This window comes from Glycine soja, chromosome 20, assembly GCF_004193775.1.
Source record: "Glycine soja cultivar W05 chromosome 20, ASM419377v2, whole genome shotgun sequence".
NCBI classification, from domain to species: Eukaryota; Viridiplantae; Streptophyta; class Magnoliopsida; order Fabales; family Fabaceae; genus Glycine; species Glycine soja.
This window is the reverse complement of record NC_041021.1, coordinates 33,849,996-33,871,597: the sequence shown is the minus strand read 5'-3', so window position 1 is coordinate 33,871,597 and position 21,602 is coordinate 33,849,996. Positions and strand designations below refer to the sequence as shown.

The 21,602-nt window shown below is 33.3% G+C and overlaps 1 protein-coding gene and 1 pseudogene across 1 annotated transcript; one reads left to right on the top strand and one right to left on the bottom strand.

Moving 5' to 3' along the window:
- Positions 1-1,609: 1,609 nt before the first annotated feature.
- LOC114402554 lies at positions 1,610-4,226 on the bottom strand (annotated as a pseudogene).
- Positions 4,227-18,828: 14,602 nt separating this feature from the next.
- LOC114402283 (small acidic protein 1) lies at positions 18,829-19,363 on the top strand. Its single transcript, XM_028364797.1, has one exon. The coding sequence runs from the start codon at positions 18,932-18,934 to the stop codon at positions 19,115-19,117; it is 186 nt and encodes a 61-aa protein (XP_028220598.1). The 5' UTR covers positions 18,829-18,931; the 3' UTR covers positions 19,118-19,363.
- The last annotated feature ends 2,239 nt before the right edge of the window (positions 19,364-21,602 follow it).

The following is a 21,602-nucleotide window of genomic DNA, read 5'->3' as shown; positions in this document are numbered from 1 at the left end:
TTTGGCATTCCTATGGGATGTAGCATGAACAAACTCAAGAATTTAATCAAGCAAGTTGCACCTATGGGGTTCCCCCTATGGAATTCAGGAATCACAATTGGTTATACAATTGTTCTTTCGACAACCAAGTCATGTTAAATATTTAGAAAATTTAATCGAATATGAAATAACAGAATTGAAAAATGACAAAGACGTGCTAAAGGTGTTTGTATAATCCAACTATTGGAAACGATTCTGCCCAATAGAAATTTTAGTTATTTTTAGCAAACCAGTAATCCAAATGGGAAAAGACATGTCAACTGCACAACATCTTTTAAACTATCATTAGTTTCCTCATATTTGTGTTGCAATTGTATTTTTAGTATGTTTCATAATTCTTGTTTATCATCTCAGTCACCGCTATTTAATTTTATGTGTATTAATTATTTATTCACTGTGTTTTTTTAATTTGTTTCAATACTACTAACTAATTTTTTCATTTTTTAATTAATGTACATAATAAAACAAAAATTTCAACGACACATAAATTTAACTAAAAAAATATATACATGTAACTAAAATATTATATTGTAATTTTCTCAATTTTTTTTATTTTTCTTTATCTATATATATCTCTTAAAAAATTATAAAAATTATTTTGATAAGAAATTGGAGAAAATAATTATTTTAAAAAATTTAAATTTTTTTAATAAAGAAAATATATTATTAGACAATTTTAATAATTTTTATTATTAAAAGTTTTAATTTTTATTTGTATTATTTTAATAATTTAAATTAAAAAAAAATTAAACATATAAATTAAAAAAAAAGAGGTTCGTACAAAAGTCGGGGTGACCAAACTTTCCAATGAACATAAAAATGTGGTGTATATCAGGAAATTTTTTACAAACTTGTGTAATTTAAGAAAAGATAGGAGAAAAAATGTGTAGTTTGAAAACTTTGCCGATAAATTATAATGATATTCTGTGGCATGATAAAGTAGCATGGATTCCTTGCCTGTTTCCAACAATGCAACAATTTTACTTATTAATTATAACATTTTGAACCCTTGTGAAATGATGTTAAATGTTCCTACTCTAATTACGATTGTATTACAGCTAGGTATCCAGACTGAAGGACTGAGCAGTATGGGGGTTTATTCTTATATTGAAAATAAAATAAGTGCCAAGCGTTAACAATACGCTCTTTCTACCACATTCTTTATTAGTAGTTAAAATTTATTGAAAAATGCAAAGTTTTGAATGAAACTCATTCAGTAGTCAATGAGACATATTATTAAGCCCCAATAAATTTCAGCCAATTTTAGTGTGTTTAAAATAATGTGGGGCAAACATTTCTCTTGAAAATTAGGAGACAAAATGAGAAATCCATATAACTTGGTCATTTCTTTCGGGAGGTTGTTGCATTTTTTCCAAAAAAAAAATTGTATCATGAAAAAGAACCAGTATGTACATGTTTTGATTAACCTATTAAGGAAATAATCTGTTTTTTTTTTTTTACTTGTAGGCTTGTAGCATTTTGAGAAGTTTTGAAAAATTATGTTCTAAAAGTAGCAGAACCAAAAAATGATATAAGTCTAGTGGGATGGGAGGCCAGGACCTCACCTTAATTCCAATAGCAATGGCAATTTTCAATTGAACTAGTTCACCTAATCTCAAAGAACCTTCTTTGTTATCTCTAACAAAGATTAGGGGCAAACTCCTTGATGAAGCCATATTTTACAGATGCTTTGTCAGCCATCAAGGTTACAATCAGTAGCTACATGCTCAGTCTGCATAACATAAAATGTAAATAAAGTCTCTCAGCCAATTCCACGTATTTAGAAAAGTTTGTGTTGGTATCTAGAGCCTCCTTCTCTCCCTGGTCATGAAGCACTTTGATCACTTCTGTGAACAAATCTGACTAAATCCCACTTCTGTGAAATACTCCAGCAATGTCTCTAATCACCAAACTTGGGTATGTAAAATATATCAACAAATAAGAGAAAGGTAAGGTTTGAATATTTCACAACACCAGAATATTTGTACATTGTACCAGCTTCCAAGCTCTAATTTGGTATTGTGAAAGATGGATTTTTTCCATACAGGTTTTTTACTTGGGCTTCAAGGACAAGATTATCATGTATGTACCACCTTCCTGTGTGAAATTGACAAACCAGTGTTTGGCAAGCTCGAGGTATCAGAAGTGTTTATTTTCAGTTCCCCATACTCATTTTGTTTCAGGGCAGCATGAGAACTGGGTTTATGAAGGCTACCAACAAGTGCCTCGAAAACTCTGTCATCAGGTATTAGACCCATTCTCATCATCTCATCATACAACTTAAGAGCTTCATCTGCTCTCCCCTCCTTGGATAAACCAGAAATAATTGCCGTATATGTCTTCACGTTTCCTCTTATGCCCTTTACCAGCATTTCATTGAAAAGCTTCAGAGCCTCATCTACCTTGTCAACAATACATTCCCCATGTATCAATGATGTGTAAGTAAACACATCTGGCAATAGTCCCTTCTCTACCATTTCAGCTTTTAACATGAGCTTGCTTTACTTTTTCATTCTTGCTATACGCATCTATTAGAGTGTTATACGTAACAATATTAGGCACCACTCCCCTTTTCTCTATATTCCTTAAGAACCTCTCAGGTTCTGCAAGGTTTCCTTCCTGGCAATATATCTCAATAAACGTAGCGCAGGTCACAACGTTCGGAGCCACTCCTTTCTCTACCATCACATTTAACACCCTCTTGGCTTCCTCATACCTGTGCAATTTACACAGCCCACTAGCAAGAATGTTGTATGTAAAGACATCCGCTTCAAACCCTTTCCTTTCCATGATATCTTGCAGCCTGAAAGCTTCATCCATCATCCCTCTTTTACAATATCCATCCATCATCGTGTTAAATATTACAACATTCAAATCAACCCCCTTACACTGCATCTCTTCCAACAAGATCTCCGCAGCCTCCATTTGGCCAGCCTTGCACACACCACTAATCAATGCCCCAAAAGTGAGTATTCGGAACAATGCCTCTACAAATCATCTCGTCAAACAGAGCTGACGCTCTTCTAACATTCCCCGCCCTACAATTCCAACTCATCATCGACGTGTAGACATAAACATCCATCTCCACGTTCCTCTCACACATTTCCTCATACACCTTCTCTGCCTCCCCAATTCTCTCGGAACTCGCGTACCACTCGATCAAAATAGTATACGTCACCAAACTAGCCACAACACCCTCCCTCTCCATCAACCCCAAAATCTCATCAACCCCCTCCCGATCCTTCCTCACAACACAAGCATTCAACAACGTATTATAAGTAAACACCGTTGGCACAACGCCTCTCGTGGCCATCTCGTTCATCAACTCCTTAGCCCTCCCAACCTCCCCTCTCCTACACAACACATCAACCACAATAGTCAAAGATTGAACCCCGATATCAACGCGACCGGACTCAACCATCCTTCGAAAGAACCTCACACACAATTCAACCTTATTACATTTCTTCAAAGCAAGACCTACCCTCTACCACCAACCCTTTTTCCATCACATAATCAAACACCTTAAGGGCATCTCTAAACATCCTATTGTCAGCACACACCCTGAACAACATGTCTCACAGAGTCTCAACAAAATGGGGTTCAAATTCACATTCATCAACCAAAGAAACAACATCTGAAACGGGGCGTTTGGTTTCGACTTCGGTGGTGACAAGGGAGTCCAAGAGGGTCCTCATTGCGGCGAATTTTCGGGCTGCGAAGAGGCGGTAGAGGAGGATGAGGCGGGCGTTGAGGTCGGGTGACGGGAGGAAGTGGAAGAAAGTTAGGCAGGAGAGAGGGGGGAGGGTGGGGTCGGAGAGGACACGGTAAGTGACGTGGGGTGAGATGCAGGGGATCAAGGAGTGGTGGAGTTTGGAATAGGGGTTGTTGAGGAGGGTAAGGATTATGGTGTGGGCGAGTTGGAGGTGTTGTGGGGTTGGAGGAGGGAAGGAGGTGAATTTGCTGAGGATTCTCGAGAGGGTCTTCCGGGAATGGGAACACATTGGTTTTCTTTCTCTTTACAGAAGAGAAAAGGTGGTGGAAAAATAATGGGAAAAAGGGTTCAAGAATTTTAGATGGTAACAGGGAAAACCAGATTGAAGAAAGATGCTTTGTTTTGCACTCTGCTGCTGCCTGCTGTTGCACTGCACTAAAGAGAAGGGGGTTGATTTGATGCTGTCTGCTCTACTCTCGAGTCTACAAACTAATACAATCGGTGCATGAATTTTGGGCATTTTGTTGGAGCAAAATGGGGGATTCGGAAAAGAAAAAAAATAAAATAAAAATAAAAAAAAAATATATATATATATATATATATATAGTATCAAAATAAAAATAAAAATAGTACTATAGTCTATAAGTCATTGTGCGGTAAAAATTTAATTAATATCAAATGAATTTTAAAAATAATAGTAATTTTTTTGGTGAAGATAAAAAATTTAATAATTTAAATCATTCTGTGGTAAAAATATGTAGCCTATATGAAAATGGGTCCAATCCAACTTATGTTTTCACACCTTGACATGTTAGATCTAGTTAGGCAATTCATTTTGATATCTTTAACTTGAATTTTTAATTTTTTTTGTGATATTATCTATCCCAACATGCATATAAATGGGAAAAACATATGAAATGAACAATCTAATTAAATCAATATTATTCAATAAAATTGTAAGTAAATTCACGTGGATAAAAAATTTACATTTGCTTCACTGCTATCAAATAAAACTTCTCAGAAATATTTTCGACTCAAACATAGGGTCATTCAAGTTTACAAAAGAATTCAAGTTAAGTAACAAAATAAAATAAAGTAAAATAATATGTTTGGAACATCATACAATCAAAACAGAAACTTATGTCCGAGTGTCACAAAGCATTATATTTTGACATCTTCCAACACGAGGTTTCTTAAAGCAATCCACCTAATCATATGTTTCCACAAACACAAGGTTCAAGATCATCACAGGATCCAAACACAAATAGCACACCGAGGGTGAGTCATCACAATCCTTAATGAATAGAGATAAACGAAAACATACAAGTATGATATAAAAATAACAATAATATAATTATAACAACACTCAACACCTAACAATATAGGTATAACAAGGCTTAACTTTGACACAATTCACATCATTTCAACACTCAACACCTAACATCACTTGTCCTAGAATTTAATCACAAATCACATTTCACGCCTTCACGATTAATCACATATTCAAAACAACACATCTCAAATACAATACTGCATCTCATACTTACCCAATTCATTACACATCATCATATAACAAGTCACAATGATCATTACACAAACGCTATATAACAAATACACTAAGACTCAATCTTATATGCATTGTGGTACCATGTCAATGAAAAACAACACCAGGGTGCATAGGAGTACATAACAAGACACGCCACACAATAGGTATGTCAGGTCACTTTCACTAGTGAAATCATAAGGTGACCAGTCATGGTCACTCTATTTTGTGAGAATGTTCCAACCATATGATATTAACATAGGTTTAAAGGAGCACTCAAATCGAGTGTACTTATTCCCAAGGCCTAAACTCTGAAGAATCTGTTAAGACCTCACCTTCCTGATTCAGGTTCAACCCCTAAAACAACCTTTGCACGCAGACACTCATGAATTATATAATACCGACAATCTCACACTTGTTTTCAAACACATTTAACACATTGCACTATAATTTAACACCTTAGGTTCCTAACTTGGAATCCTACACTTTCCTTCTAACACCTTAGGTTCCTAACTTGGAAACTTACAATTTCCTTTTTAAGACCTCAGGTTCCTAATTTGGAACCCTACACTTTCTTTTTTAACACCTTAGGTTCCTAACTTGGAACCCTAAACTATCCTTTTATCACCCTGCGCATAAAACACTTTTCTCAAGGTAAACACCAGTCGGATTATTATATAATTTACAATTCACAACACAAGTAATATCACATCAAGTATTAACCAAACACTTATTCACAATCATATTCCATGTCCACAATTTAACATCTCACAACGTCACAATCCACCATCACATATTCACGTGTATCTCACAAATTTACACATGTTCAACTTTCCACTTAACTCAATCTTAATCACAATTTCATAATCCCAAAATGTCATGTCATTATGCCTCATGAATTATATACACATCACACATTAGTAATATTTACATGGCACAATATATATATATATATATATATATATATATATATATATATATATATATATATATATATATTAAATCGAACTATATTATCACTTCTCATACATCATATATATCATACAATAACAATCTTCTAACATTTAAGGCATATAATCATTCACTTAATAGCAACCACACATACATGTATAGTAAACAATTATATTCTTACATTTTATCCTAAGCTACTACGACCTTTGTAGAGTAAAATTATAAGTACAAGGGATGTACTAATCTTATTAAGTTCATTATCTTGTTTGAAATCTAAGACAATTATCTACAACTCATATGTTGATTACAAAAATCGGTTTGACTATTAACTATGTATAAACCTAAGGTAAACATTGGATCATTCTTTAATCTTGACAGCTCGACCTTTGCTCAATAATTTGACTCTCTAGGGGACTATACAACTTTGAATTGGGGGAAACCAACAACATTTGTTAACTAACATCATGGGCTACAACTTTTATGAAGACCACAAAACTAATTTAATCATTTTCTTAGTCAATTTTAGGATACAAGATAACTCACGTTGTTAGGAAAATAGTATGAGCTTAAACCAATTGATTTTCACTAAGCACGAGTGTACTCTCATCAAGCACGATTGTGCTTCACAAAAAACTTTGTTTCATGAAGAAAAAGAGACACAATTCAGACCTCAAAACACACCCGAATTTCAAACGAATAGAACAGAACATGTGATGACATCATAGGGAACAAAATCCCTCGATCAATTTCAAGAAAACATGCAAGAATCAAGAATTCCCAAATTTCTAGGTTTCTAACATTCAAAGTGAAACACTCAATTAAATCATCCAATTCACATCAGGGCATTAATTGACTCGTCAAACATGGGAAATTCATAGTTATCATTATACAAGAAAAATTAAAACGCATAAAAAAACCCGAAATTAACTCCAATTTAATCCTCTAAGGATCCCTACACATGTTTACCATAACTCCAATTGCGATAAACTCATCCTTTACCTTTAAGCAAGCTAATGTGTGTGGTTTGACAGTGATAGAGGTGTCCCTAACAGTTCCCTAAGATTCTTCAAGCTTTTCCTTTGGTTGCTTTGCTAGGGTTTCCAAATGTTAGAGAGAAGGAGAAGGGATTAGAGCCTCAATTTCACTGTCTCTATGCTAGGGGAATTTCTCTCTCTACCGAAATTATTTTGCAATTTTAACGGTAGGAGTGTGTGAAAATGAGTTATGAAGATGGTGCCAAAATTTTAGGATGATCCAACGGTTAACAAGTCTGGGATCATAGTTTTACTAGGACAGGTTTGGGTGTTTCTAACAAAAATAAAGGGTTTTGGGAGAGGAAGAGGGAGAACGAATTTGGAAGGAAAAAAGAGTGTAAAAATATATCGTAAATATAAAAAATGACTTAATATGTCTCTATTTATAACTAGGATACTCTAAGCCTATTATTTACTCTATTTTCTTTATTTTATTATTTTATAAAAAAAACTTTATTTTACTCTTTCATTAAATAAATAACCAATTAAAACATCCATTTATTTTCTAAAAAATCATTTTACTCTATTTATTTTCTAACACTATGAAACCATTATTTTAATTAACAAAATTTTTTTTCTCTCATTTATTTAATTTCTAAAAACTTTATTAATTTTTAAATAAAACTCTTTTTATTTATTTTATGAAAAATGGAGTCTTTCATATTCCTCTTTATAAGTAGGTCATTTATTTATTTTACCCATTGATAGGGTTGTGTTTGTCATCATTAAGTGTATGTTTGGTAGCGGTGAAATAATGTAGAAGAGAAGTGAAATGCAAGGAAGACATGATCTACCACAAATTTCAACAGTTTGGGACACATGAAATGGCGAAAAAAATTTCCAAATAAAGTATGGGTCCCACTATGATGAGGACATGGCAAGGACTAAGGGCAATGAACCTTTAGAAGGACACTGAGGACCTATGTCAAGGGCTAGAACAAAGAAGGCCAAGGAAGCTCTTCAACAAGTGTTAACCATGCTATTTGAATTTAGGCCCAAGTTACAAGTGGAGAAGCTTCGAATTGTCAATTGCACCATGTTCCAAGAAGAGTAAAGGGTGCCACCTTTGTTGAGTGGTTTTATTAGCATTTTGTTAGTTGAAATAAAGGCTCAAACTTGTGTTAAAGTGGTTGTCAATTCTCTTTGGATTTTCACCACTTATGGGCTTGTTTTAATTTAAAGAAATTAAGGTTTAATAAGGTGGAAACTCTAGGCTTGTGGCTGCCTCTTGGCTGACCAAGAGCTAATCATTTTTCCACATGTTTTTGTGTCTTAATTCTAGTTTAATTAGGTATAATGACACCACCAATTGTTGTTATTGGTGATCATTTGTCCTGACTCTAGTTTTAATTAGGTATAATGACACCATCAATTATTGTTATTGGTGATCATTTCATCTTCTCACTTGTGTAACCAACTTGATGTCATTCTTATTTATGGGCTGCACATTTTCTAATAAAGGGGAGACCTTGAATTGAGTTTTAATCACCTTCTAAAGTGTGAGAGTGAATCTCCTTAATTACTTGAGTGATTCAAGAAATTGATTTATCAAGGAACACCACCTTGTGTGTGACACTAATTCCGAAGGAGTGATTCTTTCAACCAGCTTCTTCATTCTCCTTATCCATTCCATTTTCTTAATTTCATACAAAAAAAAAAAAGAAAAAAAAACCTTTGAAGATCCATCCTCAACCCTTGTGCAAATGGGTTTACATCATTTTGGTTATCAAAGATCCGGTTCAAGGGTTTTTCAAGATTGCTTGAGCTGAAATTTCTTGGTAACATCCTTCTAATTTCTTCCTTGCCATTTTATATTACTTTGTTCATGCTATTTTTTTATTGAGACTGAACCATTGCAAAAATTAGGCCTTTAATTTCTTGTTAAAAAAAAGGGGTAGAAACTTATTTTTTAAAAAAATTATTTTGGGCTGAATGGTTCATGCTATAATAGCTTTCAAAAATTCTCGAAGGTAATATAATTGGCTGTTAGAAGGTTTGAATTACCAAATTATGAAGTTTAATTCCTTCAAAAAAATCCCATTATGTAGTTGCTGGAATTTTTTGTCCTTGTTCTAAGCCTTTGTTAGCCTAACCCTAAGCCTTTTCCTTGTCACAAATTGGTGGTTGAACTTTGTGTAAACTTTATCTTGAATTGCTTTAGAACTCAAGGAGAATTCTAGAGTGGAAAAAGGCAAGAGTGTACAAAATTAAAAAAAAGCCATATTTGAGAGATACACTTGAGTTGGTGAGGTTCTATTTTCTTTATAACTACTATTATTTTTATTTTGAACATGTCAAGTGGTGGTCCAAGGCCAAACCAAATTGAAGGAGTCAAGCTCAACATTCCTCCCTTTAAAGGCAAAAGTGATCCGGAGGCATATTTGGAGTGGGAGCTCAAGATAGAGCATATCTTCTCATGTAACACCTATGAGGAGGCCCAAAAATTGAAGCTAGCAGCTGCGGAATTCTCAGATTATGCTCTTGTGTGGTGGAACAAATTGCAAATGGAGAGAGCTAAAAATGAGGAGCCTTTGATGGAAACTTGGGTTGAGATGAAAAGGATCATGAGGAAGCCGTATGTGCCGACAAGCTATACTAGGGACTTAAAATTCAAACTTCAAAAGTTGTCCCAAGGTAGCAAAGGCATTGAGGAATATTGTAAAGAAATGGAGGTGCTCATGATTCAAGCCAAGATAGAAGAGGATGAAGAGGTAACTATGGCTAGATTTCTTAATGGCTTAAATAGTGATATTCGTGATGTTGTTGAGCTGCAAGAATTTGTTGAAATGGAGGATTTGCTTCACAAACAATCCGAGTAGAGCAACAATTGAAGAGGAAAGGTGTGGCCAAAAGGAGTTCCACTAATTATGGTTCTTCTAGTTGGAAGGACAAGAGTAAAGGGTTTGTCACCTCTAATGTAGCACCTATACCATCAAAAACTCCTCCAAAATTCCATTAACAATCCTAAAAAAAGAGCCAGGATGTGAAGTGTTTTCGGTGCCAAGGCTTGGGACATTATGCATATGAGTGCCCTAACAAGAAAGCCATGATTCTTAGAGATGGAGAGTACATTAATGAGTCCGAAGTTGAAAAGGGAGAAGAGAGTGAAGATGAGGAAGAGGAAGTGGAGAAAACACCGGACGAAGAATTGTTGATGATTAGGCGGTTACTTGGCCATCAATTGAAGTCTATGGAGGAAAGTCAAAGAGAAAACATTTTCCACACTAGATGTTTGATTAATGGCAAAGTTTGCATGGTGATCATTGATGGAGGGAGTTGTACCAATGTGGCAAGTGCAAGACTTGTGTCTAAATTGAATTTAGTCACAAAACCACATCCTAGACCGTATAAGCTTCAGTGGCTTAGTGAGGATGGAGAGGTGCAAGTAAGGAAGTAAGTGGAGTTGGATATTTCCATTAGAAAGTACAATGATAAGGTTCTTTGTGGTGTTGTTCCTTTGGAGGCCAGTCACTTACTCTTGGGGAGACCATGGCAATTTGATAATATGGCTAATCATGATGGTTTCACCAACAAGATCTTTTTCATGTATCAAGGCAAAAAGATAGTGCTCAAACCATTGAGTCCACAAGAAAAAGAGAGAAAAAGAAAAAAAGAGCCAAATACTTGAGAGTTCAAAAAGTGAGAACAAAAAGAGGGAAACACAAGAGAGAAAAAAGATGAGTAAAACACTTGAAGTGAGGGAGAATTTTCTAGCTACAAAAGGAGAGGTCAAAGGGTTGTTTCATTCAAAAAAACCCCTATACTTGTTGATTTGCAAAAATTATGTTTTGACCACTAACACCTTTGACAACTCTGAATTGCCTTCTAGTGTTAAAACTCTTTTGCAGGCATTTGAGGAGGTGTTTCCATCAAGTGTTCCAAGTAGGTTGCCACCATTAAGGGGAATTGAGCATCAAATTGATCTCATGCCGGGAGCTTCTTTGCCTAATAGGCCAACTTATAGGAGAAACCCTCAAGAGACCAAGGAGATCCAAAGACAAGTGAAAGAACTCATTGGTAAGGGAAGGGTAAGAGATAGCATGAGTCCATGTGTTGTCCCGATAATTTTGGTTCCAAAAAAAGATGGTTCTTGGAGGATGTGCTCCGATTGTAGAGCTTTAAACAATATTACTATTAAATATAGGTATCCAATATCTAGACTTAATGATTTGCTTGATGAATTGCATGGTGCTTGTTTCTTTTCCAAAATTGATTTGAAAAGTGGTTACAATCAAATAAGGATTAAAGAAGGAGATGAATGGAAAACCGCTTTCAAAACTAAATATGGATTATATAAATGGTTGGTTATGCCTTTCGGTTTGACTGATGCACCAAGCACTTTTATGAGATTAATGAACCATGTTTTGAGAGAATTCATTGGTAAATTTGTGGTGGTGTACTTTGATGATATCCTTGTTTATAGCACAACCCTTGATTTGCATGTTGCACACTTAAAATCGGTGTTGTGTGTGCGTAGGAAGGAACAATTGTATGCTAACCTTGAAAAATGCATTTTTGCAAAGACCATGTTGTGTTTCTTGGTTTTGTAGTGAGTTCCAAAGGGGTTCAAGTTGATGAAGAAAAGGTCAAGGCTATCCAAGAGTGGCCTACACCTAAAAATGTGACCGAGGTGAGAAGTTTTCATGGCCTAGCGAGTTTTTATAAGCGATTTGTGAAGGATTTTAGTACCTTGGTAGCACCTTTGAATGAGATATTTAAGAAAAATGTTGTTTTCAAATGGGGGGAGAAACAAGAAGAAGCTTTCAATACTCTTAAGCAAAAGTTAACCAATTCTCCCATACTTGCTTTGCCAAAATTTTCAAAATCTTTTGAAAATGAATGTGATGCTTCAAATGTTGGGATTGGGACTGTATTGTTACAAGAAGGTCATCCAATTGCTTATTTTAATGAAAAATTAAGTGGTCCTACCATTAACTATTCTACTTAAGATAAGGATTTGTATGCCTTAGTGAGAGCGTTGAAAACATGACAACACTATCTTTATCCCAAGGAGTTTGTGATCCATAGTGACCATTGTGGAATCAATGACTTCCAAGATTATTTTTATGATGCCAAAGAATCAAGAGTTAAGCAAGTTCCAAAGAATCAGGCTTCAAGAATCAAGTCTCAAAGAATCAAGATTCAAGAACAATTAAGTTTCACGACTCAAGATTCAAGAACAATCAAGATCAATATTCAAGATTCAAGAGAAGTTGATTTCAAGATTCAAGAAAAGAAATCGAGAAGCAACAGTCAAGACTTCACAAGGGAAGTATTTTTCAAAAATCCAAACATAGCACAATTTTGTTTTACAAAAGAGTTTTCTCAAAAATTTTCTAAGTTACCAGAGTATTTACTCTCTGGTAATTGATTACCAGTTTCATATAATCGATTACCAGTGACCAAATTTGATTTCAAAATGTTTTTAACTGATTTGGCAATGTTCCCAAATATTTTTCGAATGGTGTAATCGATTACACTATATTGGTAATCGATTACCAGTGTATCTGAACGTTGGAATTCAAATCCAACTGTGAAGAGTCACAACTTTTCATAAAATGCATTGTGTAATCGATTACATGATTATGGTAATCGATTACCAGTGATAACTTTTGAATATAAGGTCAAAAGTTGTAACTCTTGACATGATTTTCTCAAGGTTATAACTCTTCCAATGGTTTTCTTGACCAGACATGAAGAGTCTATAAAAGTAAGACCTTGACTTGCATTCAAAAGAACTTTTACAACTCTTTAACAATTTTTGAGAACTTCTAAGAATTCCTTTCTACTCATCTCTCTTCTTGTTCTTTCTTTGCCAAAAAGCTTTCTAAGTTTTGTTTTTCCAAACCTTGTTTTTCTACAAGTGAAAATTCTGCAGAAAACAAAAATGTGCTGCTATCTTTTCATTCTCTTATCCCTTTGCCAAAAGAATAGAAGGACTAACCGCCTGAATTCTTTTGTGTCTCCCTTCTCTCTTTCCAAGAGAATTCAAAGGACTAACCGCCTAAGAATTATTTTGATTCTTCCCTTCCCCTTAAACAAAAGATTTCAAAGGACTAACCGCCTGAGATATCTTTTGTTTCCCCTTACAATGATTCAAAGGACTAACCACCTGAGAATTATTTGTCCTAACACTTTGGAGGGTACATCCTTTGTGGCACAAGTAGAGGGTACATCTACTTAGGTTGTTATACTGAGAACAAGAGAGGGTACATCTCTTGTGGATCAGTTCAAGTGGAGGGTACATCCACTTGGTTTTTCAAAGAGAACAAGGGAGGGTACATCCCTTGTGGATCTTTGGCTTGTAAAGGATTTTACAAGCTTGAAAGAAATCTCAAGAACCGTTGGTTGCTTGGGGATTGGATGTAGGCACGGGTTATTGCCAAACCAGTATAAATCTTGTGTTTGTCTTCTTCTTCCCTACACTCTTTAAATTATGCTGTGTACTTTTAATGGCCGCTTTTACTTTTGGTTAAGTTTTTGTTTCTGTTCTTCACTTTCTTAACTTAGTAGTAAAAGCCTAGTTGAATCTAGTAACATTAAGAAGGATAAATTTTTAATTAGTCAAGACACATTAATAATTAATTCAACCCCTCTTCTTAATTATTCCGAGGCCACTTGATCCAACAACCATGAGTCCTAAAATTCTTAAAGGGACAAGGTAAGCTAAACAAAAGGCATGCCAAATGGGTGGAATTTCTTGAGCAATTTCCTTATGTTATTAAACATAAAAAGGGAAAAGGAAATATTGTTGCGGATGCCTTGTCAAGGATCCACTTTTTGCTTTGTATGCTTGAAACAAAAATGATTGGATTTGACTGCTTGAAAGAAATGTATGAAGGAGATGACACCTTTGGTGAAATATTCAAAAATTATGAAAAGTTTTCTAAAGATGGTTTTTATAGATATGAAGACTACCTCTTCAAAGAAAATAAATTATGTGTGCCCAAGTGTTCTACTGGAAATTTGCTTGTGTGTGTAGCCCATGAAGGTGGTTTGATGGGGCATTTTGGGGTCCAAAAGACCTTAGATACATTGAAAGAGCATTTTTATTGACCTAACATGAAGAAAGGTGTGCAAAAATTTTGTGAGCGTTGTATTGTTTGCAAAAAGGCCAAGTCAAAGGTAATGCCTCATGGTTTGTATACCCCTTTACCAATTCCGGATTCTCCATGGATTGATTTATCAATGGACTTTGTTTTAGGGCTGCCTAGAACAAGTAATGGTAAGGATTCCATATTTGTTGTTGTTGATAGGTTTTCTAAAATGGCTCATTTTATTCCTTGTAGGAAATTTGGTGATGCTAATCATGTGGCGGATTTGTTCTTCAAAGAAATGGTAAAACTCCATGGATTACCAAGAAGCATTGTTAGTGATAGGGACTCCAAGTTCCTAAGCCATTTTTGGAGGACCTTATGGGGAAAGTTGTGTACTAAGTTACTATTTTCTACTGCTTGTCACCCTCAAACAGATGGACAAACAGAAGTCATGAATAGGACTTTGGGTACCTTGCTAAGGACCGTTTTGAAAAAGAATATTAAAAATTGGGAAGTTTGCTTACCTCACATTGAATTTGCTTATAATAGGGTTGTGCATAGCACTACTAGTTGTTCTCCTTTTGAGGTTGTTTATGGTTTCAATCTACTAACTCCTCTTGATTTGTTGCCAATGCCTAATATTTCAATTTTTAAGCATAAGGAAGGACAAGCCAAAGTAGACTATGTGAAAAGGCTCCATGAAAGAGTCAAGGCCCAAATTGAAAAGAGGAATGAAAGCTATGCTAGACAAGCAAACAAGGGGCACAAAAAGGTTATTTTCCAACCTGGAGATTAGGTTTGGGTTCACATGAGAAAGGAAAGGTTTCCGGAGCAAAGAAAATCCAAGCTTCAACCAAGAGGGGATGGTCCATTTCTAGTACTTGAAAGGATAAGTGACAATGCATACAAGATTGAATTGCCCGGTGAGTATAATGTGAGTACTACATTTAATGTGTCTGACTTAACTCTTTTTGATGTAGATGGAGAAGCCGATTTGAGGAAAAATCCTTTTGAAGAGGGAGAGAGTGATGAAGACATGGCAAGGACTACGGGCAAGGAACCTTTAGAAGGACTTGGAGGACCTATGCCAAGGGCTAGAACAAAGAAGGCCAAGGAAGCTCTTCAACAAGTGTTAACCATACTATTTGAATTTAGGCCCAAGTTACAAGTGGAGAAGCTTCAGATTGTCAATTGCACCATGTTCCAAGAAGAGTAGAGGGTGTCACCTTTGTTGAGTGGTTTTATTAGCATTTTGTTAGTTGAAATAAAGGCTCAAACTTTTGTTAAAGTGGCTGTCAATTCTTTTTAAATTTTCACCACCTATGAGCTTGTTTTAATTTAAAGAAATTAAGGTTTAATAAGGTGGAAACTCTAGGCTTGTGGCTGCCTCTTGGCTGACCAAGAGCTAAACATTTTTCCACATGTTTTTGTGTCTTAATTCTAGTTTAATTAGGTATAATGATACCATCAATTATTGTTATTGGTAATCATTTTATCTTCTCACTTGTGTAACCAACTTGAGGTCATTCCTATTTATGGACTGCACATTTTCTAATAAAGGGGAGACCTTGAATTGAGTTTTAATCACCTTCAAAAGTGTAAGGGTGAATCTCCTTAGTTACTTGAGTAATTCAAGAAATTAATTTATCAAGGAACACCACCTTGTGTGTGACACTAATTCCGGAGGAGTGATTCTTCCAACTACCTTCTTCATTCTCCTTATCCATTCCAATTTTCTGAATTTCATACAAAAAAAAAGAAGAAAAAAAACCTTTGAAGGTCCATCCTCAACCCTTGTGCAAATGAGTTTATATCACACTAGTACAAATTCGTTAATGAAATTTGTCTTGCCAAGAAAGGATCCCCGCTTTATCACACATGTGTGAGGGTGTTGTTGGAAGAGTGAGCATTGCGCACAAAGATCAGGTAGTCATGGAACCCACATGATAAAATGAATTGTGAAATTAATATTAATAACAAGGTTAAAAGTTAATTTTCTTAGTGGACCAATTTGTTTTTTACTAATTGAACCACTTCTTTTTATTTTTATTATACTAATCAAACGACTTTGATTAAATATTTTTCTTCTATTATGTTCTATTTCTCTTCAATTAAACAACTTTTCTTTCTACCATATTTCTTATTTATGGTGTATTTAATAGAGATGAGAGAAATAGAGTAAATGAAAATAGATGAGAGATAATTTAAAAAAGGAGAAATATAGTAGACAAAAAGTTAAATGTTTGGTTGTTTGTTTTAAGAAAAAAAAATATAATGGAAATAATTTTATGAAGGTGTTTAGTATAAATGAAATGAAGAGGAGAGAATTCAATATATTTATAAATTGACATTATTGCCTCTTAAATCACATTGTCCAAGTTTCACTCTCTCACCAACAGATTTGAATTTTTTCTCAAAAGACCTTACTAGCTGGAGCTTTATCCAGTTCCCTTGTGAAGGCGAAATGGTCATAAAGGGGTAAATTTTTTTTTAAAAATTATTAAATGGGTATAAAATTTAAATTAATATTTAAAAAAAAATAAGTCATAGGGTATTTTATAACTTGTGAGCACAAAGTCTAAACTGTGTTATGATTTCATTTTTTTTCTTTTCCATTGAAGTTGTAAAAAAGTTTAAGACTTCAATTTTTTTAATACCACTTTTAAATTGTAAGTATTTTTTTTAGAAGTTGTAAACTATTTATGACTTCAAAATCGTAAATAGTTTTTTTTTATTTTAATTATTAATGAATTTATGTTTGTTTTCTTTTTAAGTTTTATTTAATATTTTCTATACTCATGTATATTGTTTTTTATTTAATATTTTCTGTATTTTTATATTTAATATTTTTTATATTTTTATTTAGTATTTAATTTAAATAAAAATATTAAAATATACAATCACTAGTCGTATACATGATGAGATGAACTAGTCAACTTCAAATAGACATAAGAAATACTCATTGCAAGAACATAACTGCTAATAACTATCCATACAAACAAGTTGACGGTTAATATCGTTTCTACTTTTTAATTTTAAGCTTGTGTTTAATATGTATTGTTCATTTTATATTAATATATTATGCTATTTTTATTTTATCAACTAATTTTATTATTAAATTATTTTCTGTTGTTAATATTAAATAATTTATAAAATAAAACTAATTAATACTATTGTATGAAATTATTAGTTTACTTAATGATAACTATAATAATTAATTTAAAAAATTTAAAAAGAAATTAATATTATTCGATAAATTATAAGTTAATATTATTTGTTAATATTAGTAACAAAAAAAATTTAATATTTTTATTAAGCAAATATGTGTAATGTATTTTAATATTTTTATTTCAATTTAAGTATTTTGCATTATTTTCATAATTTACAAAACAAATAATAATCCTTAATATTAACAGAGAGTATACAAAATATATTAAGTAAAACAATATACAAAAATATAGAAAATATTAAATAAAAGACAATATACAAAAATATAGAATATATTAAATAAAACAATATAGAAAATGTTAAATAAAATTAAAAAAGAAAACAAACATAAATATGTTAGTAATTAAAATAAAAAGTTAGTTACAACTTTAAAGTCTTAAATAGTTTAACTTCTAAAAAAAGTTAAAAATACTTACAACTTTAAAATCAGATTAAAAAAAATTAAAGCCATAAACTTTTTTATGACTTCAATGAAAAAGAGAACAAAAACTAAGGTCATAATACAATTTATCACTTTCTAATCAGAATTCATAGAATTCCTTATGACTTATTTTTTTATGGGTCTTAATTTAAAGTTTATCCTATTTTGTTAATTTAATAAAAATTACCCATTTATAGTGGTTTCGCCCCTTTGAAATAGTTAGTGTGGGTTACTTAAAAAAAAAGTAAAAAAGGGTAAAAGTTATTTTTTTCTCCCACCAATGGAAAGAGTGAATTTTTTACCCACCAGGAGAGAGCAAAACTTTCACTATGGAACCCACAGTAGTGAATTTTATTTCTATGCTCATCCCACGATACCAAATGACTATGCGATTCTATCTTCAGAATTTTATTTGTATTTATCCTATCAAATACATTCTTATTTTTTCTTCTTTTCTTTTCTCTCCTACTTATTTCTTCTCCTTTCTTGCTTTCTGTCCCTACCAAGTAACAATAGGAACCAATGACAAAACCAAATCATCTTGTTTGTTTTGGGCTTTGGCTTTCTCTTCCATTTTTTTTAAGAAAACAATTTCTATTTATTTCTTTTAAAAATTACTATTTTTAAGTTTAAACAGTTGACAAAAATGGATTGAGTTAAAATTATTGGAAAATATTTTTTAATTTTTATTCTTAAATATATTTAAATAAATATAAAATGGAATTTAAATTTACACATTAATTATTTATTATAATTTTTTATTTTACATGATAATATTAAATTTTATATAAATTTAAATTTTACTTATCTTAATCTTCTTACAATTTAACCACTATTTAAACTCTCGATCCTTCGGAGGAATGCACAGTGAATGAACAAAACGACACGTTTTTCCTTAGCGTCGCATAGTTCATTCATATAAAACCCTAATTTAACGCTCCAATTTGTTTAGAGAGTGAGGGAAAGATGATGAGATCAATGGACTTGTTCGGAGAGATGGACGAGCAGGTATCGTCGATGGCAATGGACGTGGACGACGTCGACCCTCTCGAGATCTTCGCCGAGGGCGTCATCGCCGCCGACAACAAACTCGCCGACGCCGATTTCTTCAACAATTTCCAAGACGATTTCGATGACTCTGATATCAACTAAAACCCCTTTCTTCTTCATGGGTATTCTCGGGGTTAAATAATTTCTCGGTTAGGGTTTCGGTATTTTGTAGTTTCCTCTTCATTATGGAGAAGGAAATAGAAAAAGGAAAACAGGTTGTACTTTGTTTCTGGGATTTTCTTGTTGATATGATAATGGCTCTTTCGTGATGAACCACATTATCTTCTGCAATTTATTTTATGAGTTGTTTTACTTTTTGTGATTTAATGGATTTTTTATATTCGTGCTTGCGGAGTGTGTGATTTAACGTTGCTGTTTGATTACCGTGTTCATCTTTTTTGTCTCTGATGGTGCTAACTTTGTTATTCGATTTCAGTTTTATATAAGTGTTTTGTTCTGTTTTAATGGGTTTTGTATGACAAAGCGTAATCTAACTAGGAAAAGGTTCTTTGGTTTTCTTTAAAGCGAGTCGACATTGAGATTATTGAATTTCGTGACTTGAGATTAAGATGTAGTTTAAATCATATAAATGAGAGATACAACTATTCTGGTATTTCTTGTATCTGCCGAATGTTTTGCTGAGGCACTGTTATAGATGTGGGTATGTGAAAGATGGCTCTAGCCGTTTGTTTGAAGTCTTCCTTTTATTAAGACAGTTTTCTTGGAGTACTCTTGTAAAGTAAATATTAGTAATTCATGAGAGAAATTGCTGTGAATATTGTAACAAATTCATAGTTCATGATTTTTGTTAAAATTTACACGGTTGATTTTCTTCCCTTAGAAGAGCCTGCTCCTCTCCCTTGTGGATTAGTTTATAAAGCAATTATACTATTGGTGAATGCTTTGTACTATTATGAATTTTTGCAAGGTTACAATGCTTGATTTCGAAGATGACGATCATGAGACTACGTGCATGTTTTTTATGTCCCAAGAAAGCATTATAGCAGATGGAGGGCTGCAATTTCTAACAGAATTGGTTTGTGAAATTTCTAAGGGAATCTTCATTTTCTTACAAATTTAGTGAAGCAATTTGTTTCAAATCACATATGTGAACGTTACATATTGATTTCTGCCTCATCAGGTATCTATAGTTTTGATATGGTGAAGATGCGTGTGAGAGAGGTGTAATTAAATGAAGTTTTACAATATCTTGAATTTCATTTATATTTATCATTTATGTAGTTGAATTTCTGTGTTTATTTAATTCAACATTGTGTGGTGATATTAACTGCTTTAGGTTACTTGTTCTTGGGTTAATTTATGACAAACAATGATGTTGGTAAATTTTAAGTTAATGAGTTCCACACTTTTTGGATAAGCTGTGTTGAATTTTTTCCATTAAGTTATTAAAAATTCTTTTTGATCTTGGAGCTATTTTGCACGTTCCCTTGAAATACTTGTATTCAGTTAGTTTTGGTCTAATAGTTAGTTTAATCACTAAATGAGTGATGGAGAACCAGCAGTTAGTTTTCTTTGCTTTTCTCTAGGTTTGTCATAGCATCTGAATTTGCAGCATTGAAGTGGTTGAGAAATTCCTATTATGCAATATTTTTTAACCGTAAAAGGAGGGACTAAAATGGCCTGAGTGGGTTCAGTTCAGGGATTGTGATAGTTGCTGGGCTGTTTACTGATGGGAATTTGCCGTTTTCTTTTCCTTTAAACTCAACAAAGAAAAGGCCTATGACTATAATCCTCCAAGGAGACTTAGGTGGTCTTGTAAGTGACTAGTTTTTGTTAGCACTCCCAAGTATATAATACTAAAAAATCTCTGTAACTTGCTAGTAAATCTTAATCATCCTTTTATTTCCCCCATCGTCCAGACTGTTTGACATTTTGGAGACCCAGTTCATCCTCTTAAGCGTGAGTGTCATTCTGCATTTCTGCGTGTTGGGTTAATCGTATAAGTTCTTTAGAATATAAGCTCTTCATCTAAGTTTTTGATTATCAAGGTTATATAGTACTTAAGACTTAAGAGTAACAGAGGACAAGTTCACTCTCTTCACTCTTTTTTTATATTCCTATAATAAACACCTTCCTCCGAACTTAATTATTTGAAAAGTATTATAATGATTTCCTTTCTTTTCTCCCATAAGATATTGAAAGTTCTGTTTGAACTTGAAGCTATTTTGCATGTTCCCTAGAAATACTTATATTTAGCTTTTTCTGTCTGGGTCTCTTAATCACTAAAATGACTGATGGAGAACCAGCAGTTTTCTTTGTGGTTCTCTGGGTATCGTCTCAGAATCTGACTACTGATGAACGTATCCTATTTATTGCTTGTCACAATTAAAAATTCAAACCCAAATAGACTTCAATACCCCTTCCCCTCTCTCAGCCAACCCTAACACAACATTCGTTTTTGCATTTTATTTTTGTAATTTAATTGTCCATTTAGTCCTGTTAGTTTTTAAACTTATCTCTTTTAATTTTTATAGTTTTTGTACTTTTCCTTTTTAGTCTCCATATTTAATAAGTGGATATTTTAATTTTAACGGCAAAAATCCTTTTAAGAATTGAAATGTAAATT

Bases quoted from the DNA above. Each gene is read 5' to 3' on its own strand.
- LOC114402283 (XM_028364797.1), top strand. From the start codon at position 18,932: ATGATGAGATCAATGGACTTGTTCGGAGAGATGGACGAGCAGGTATCG.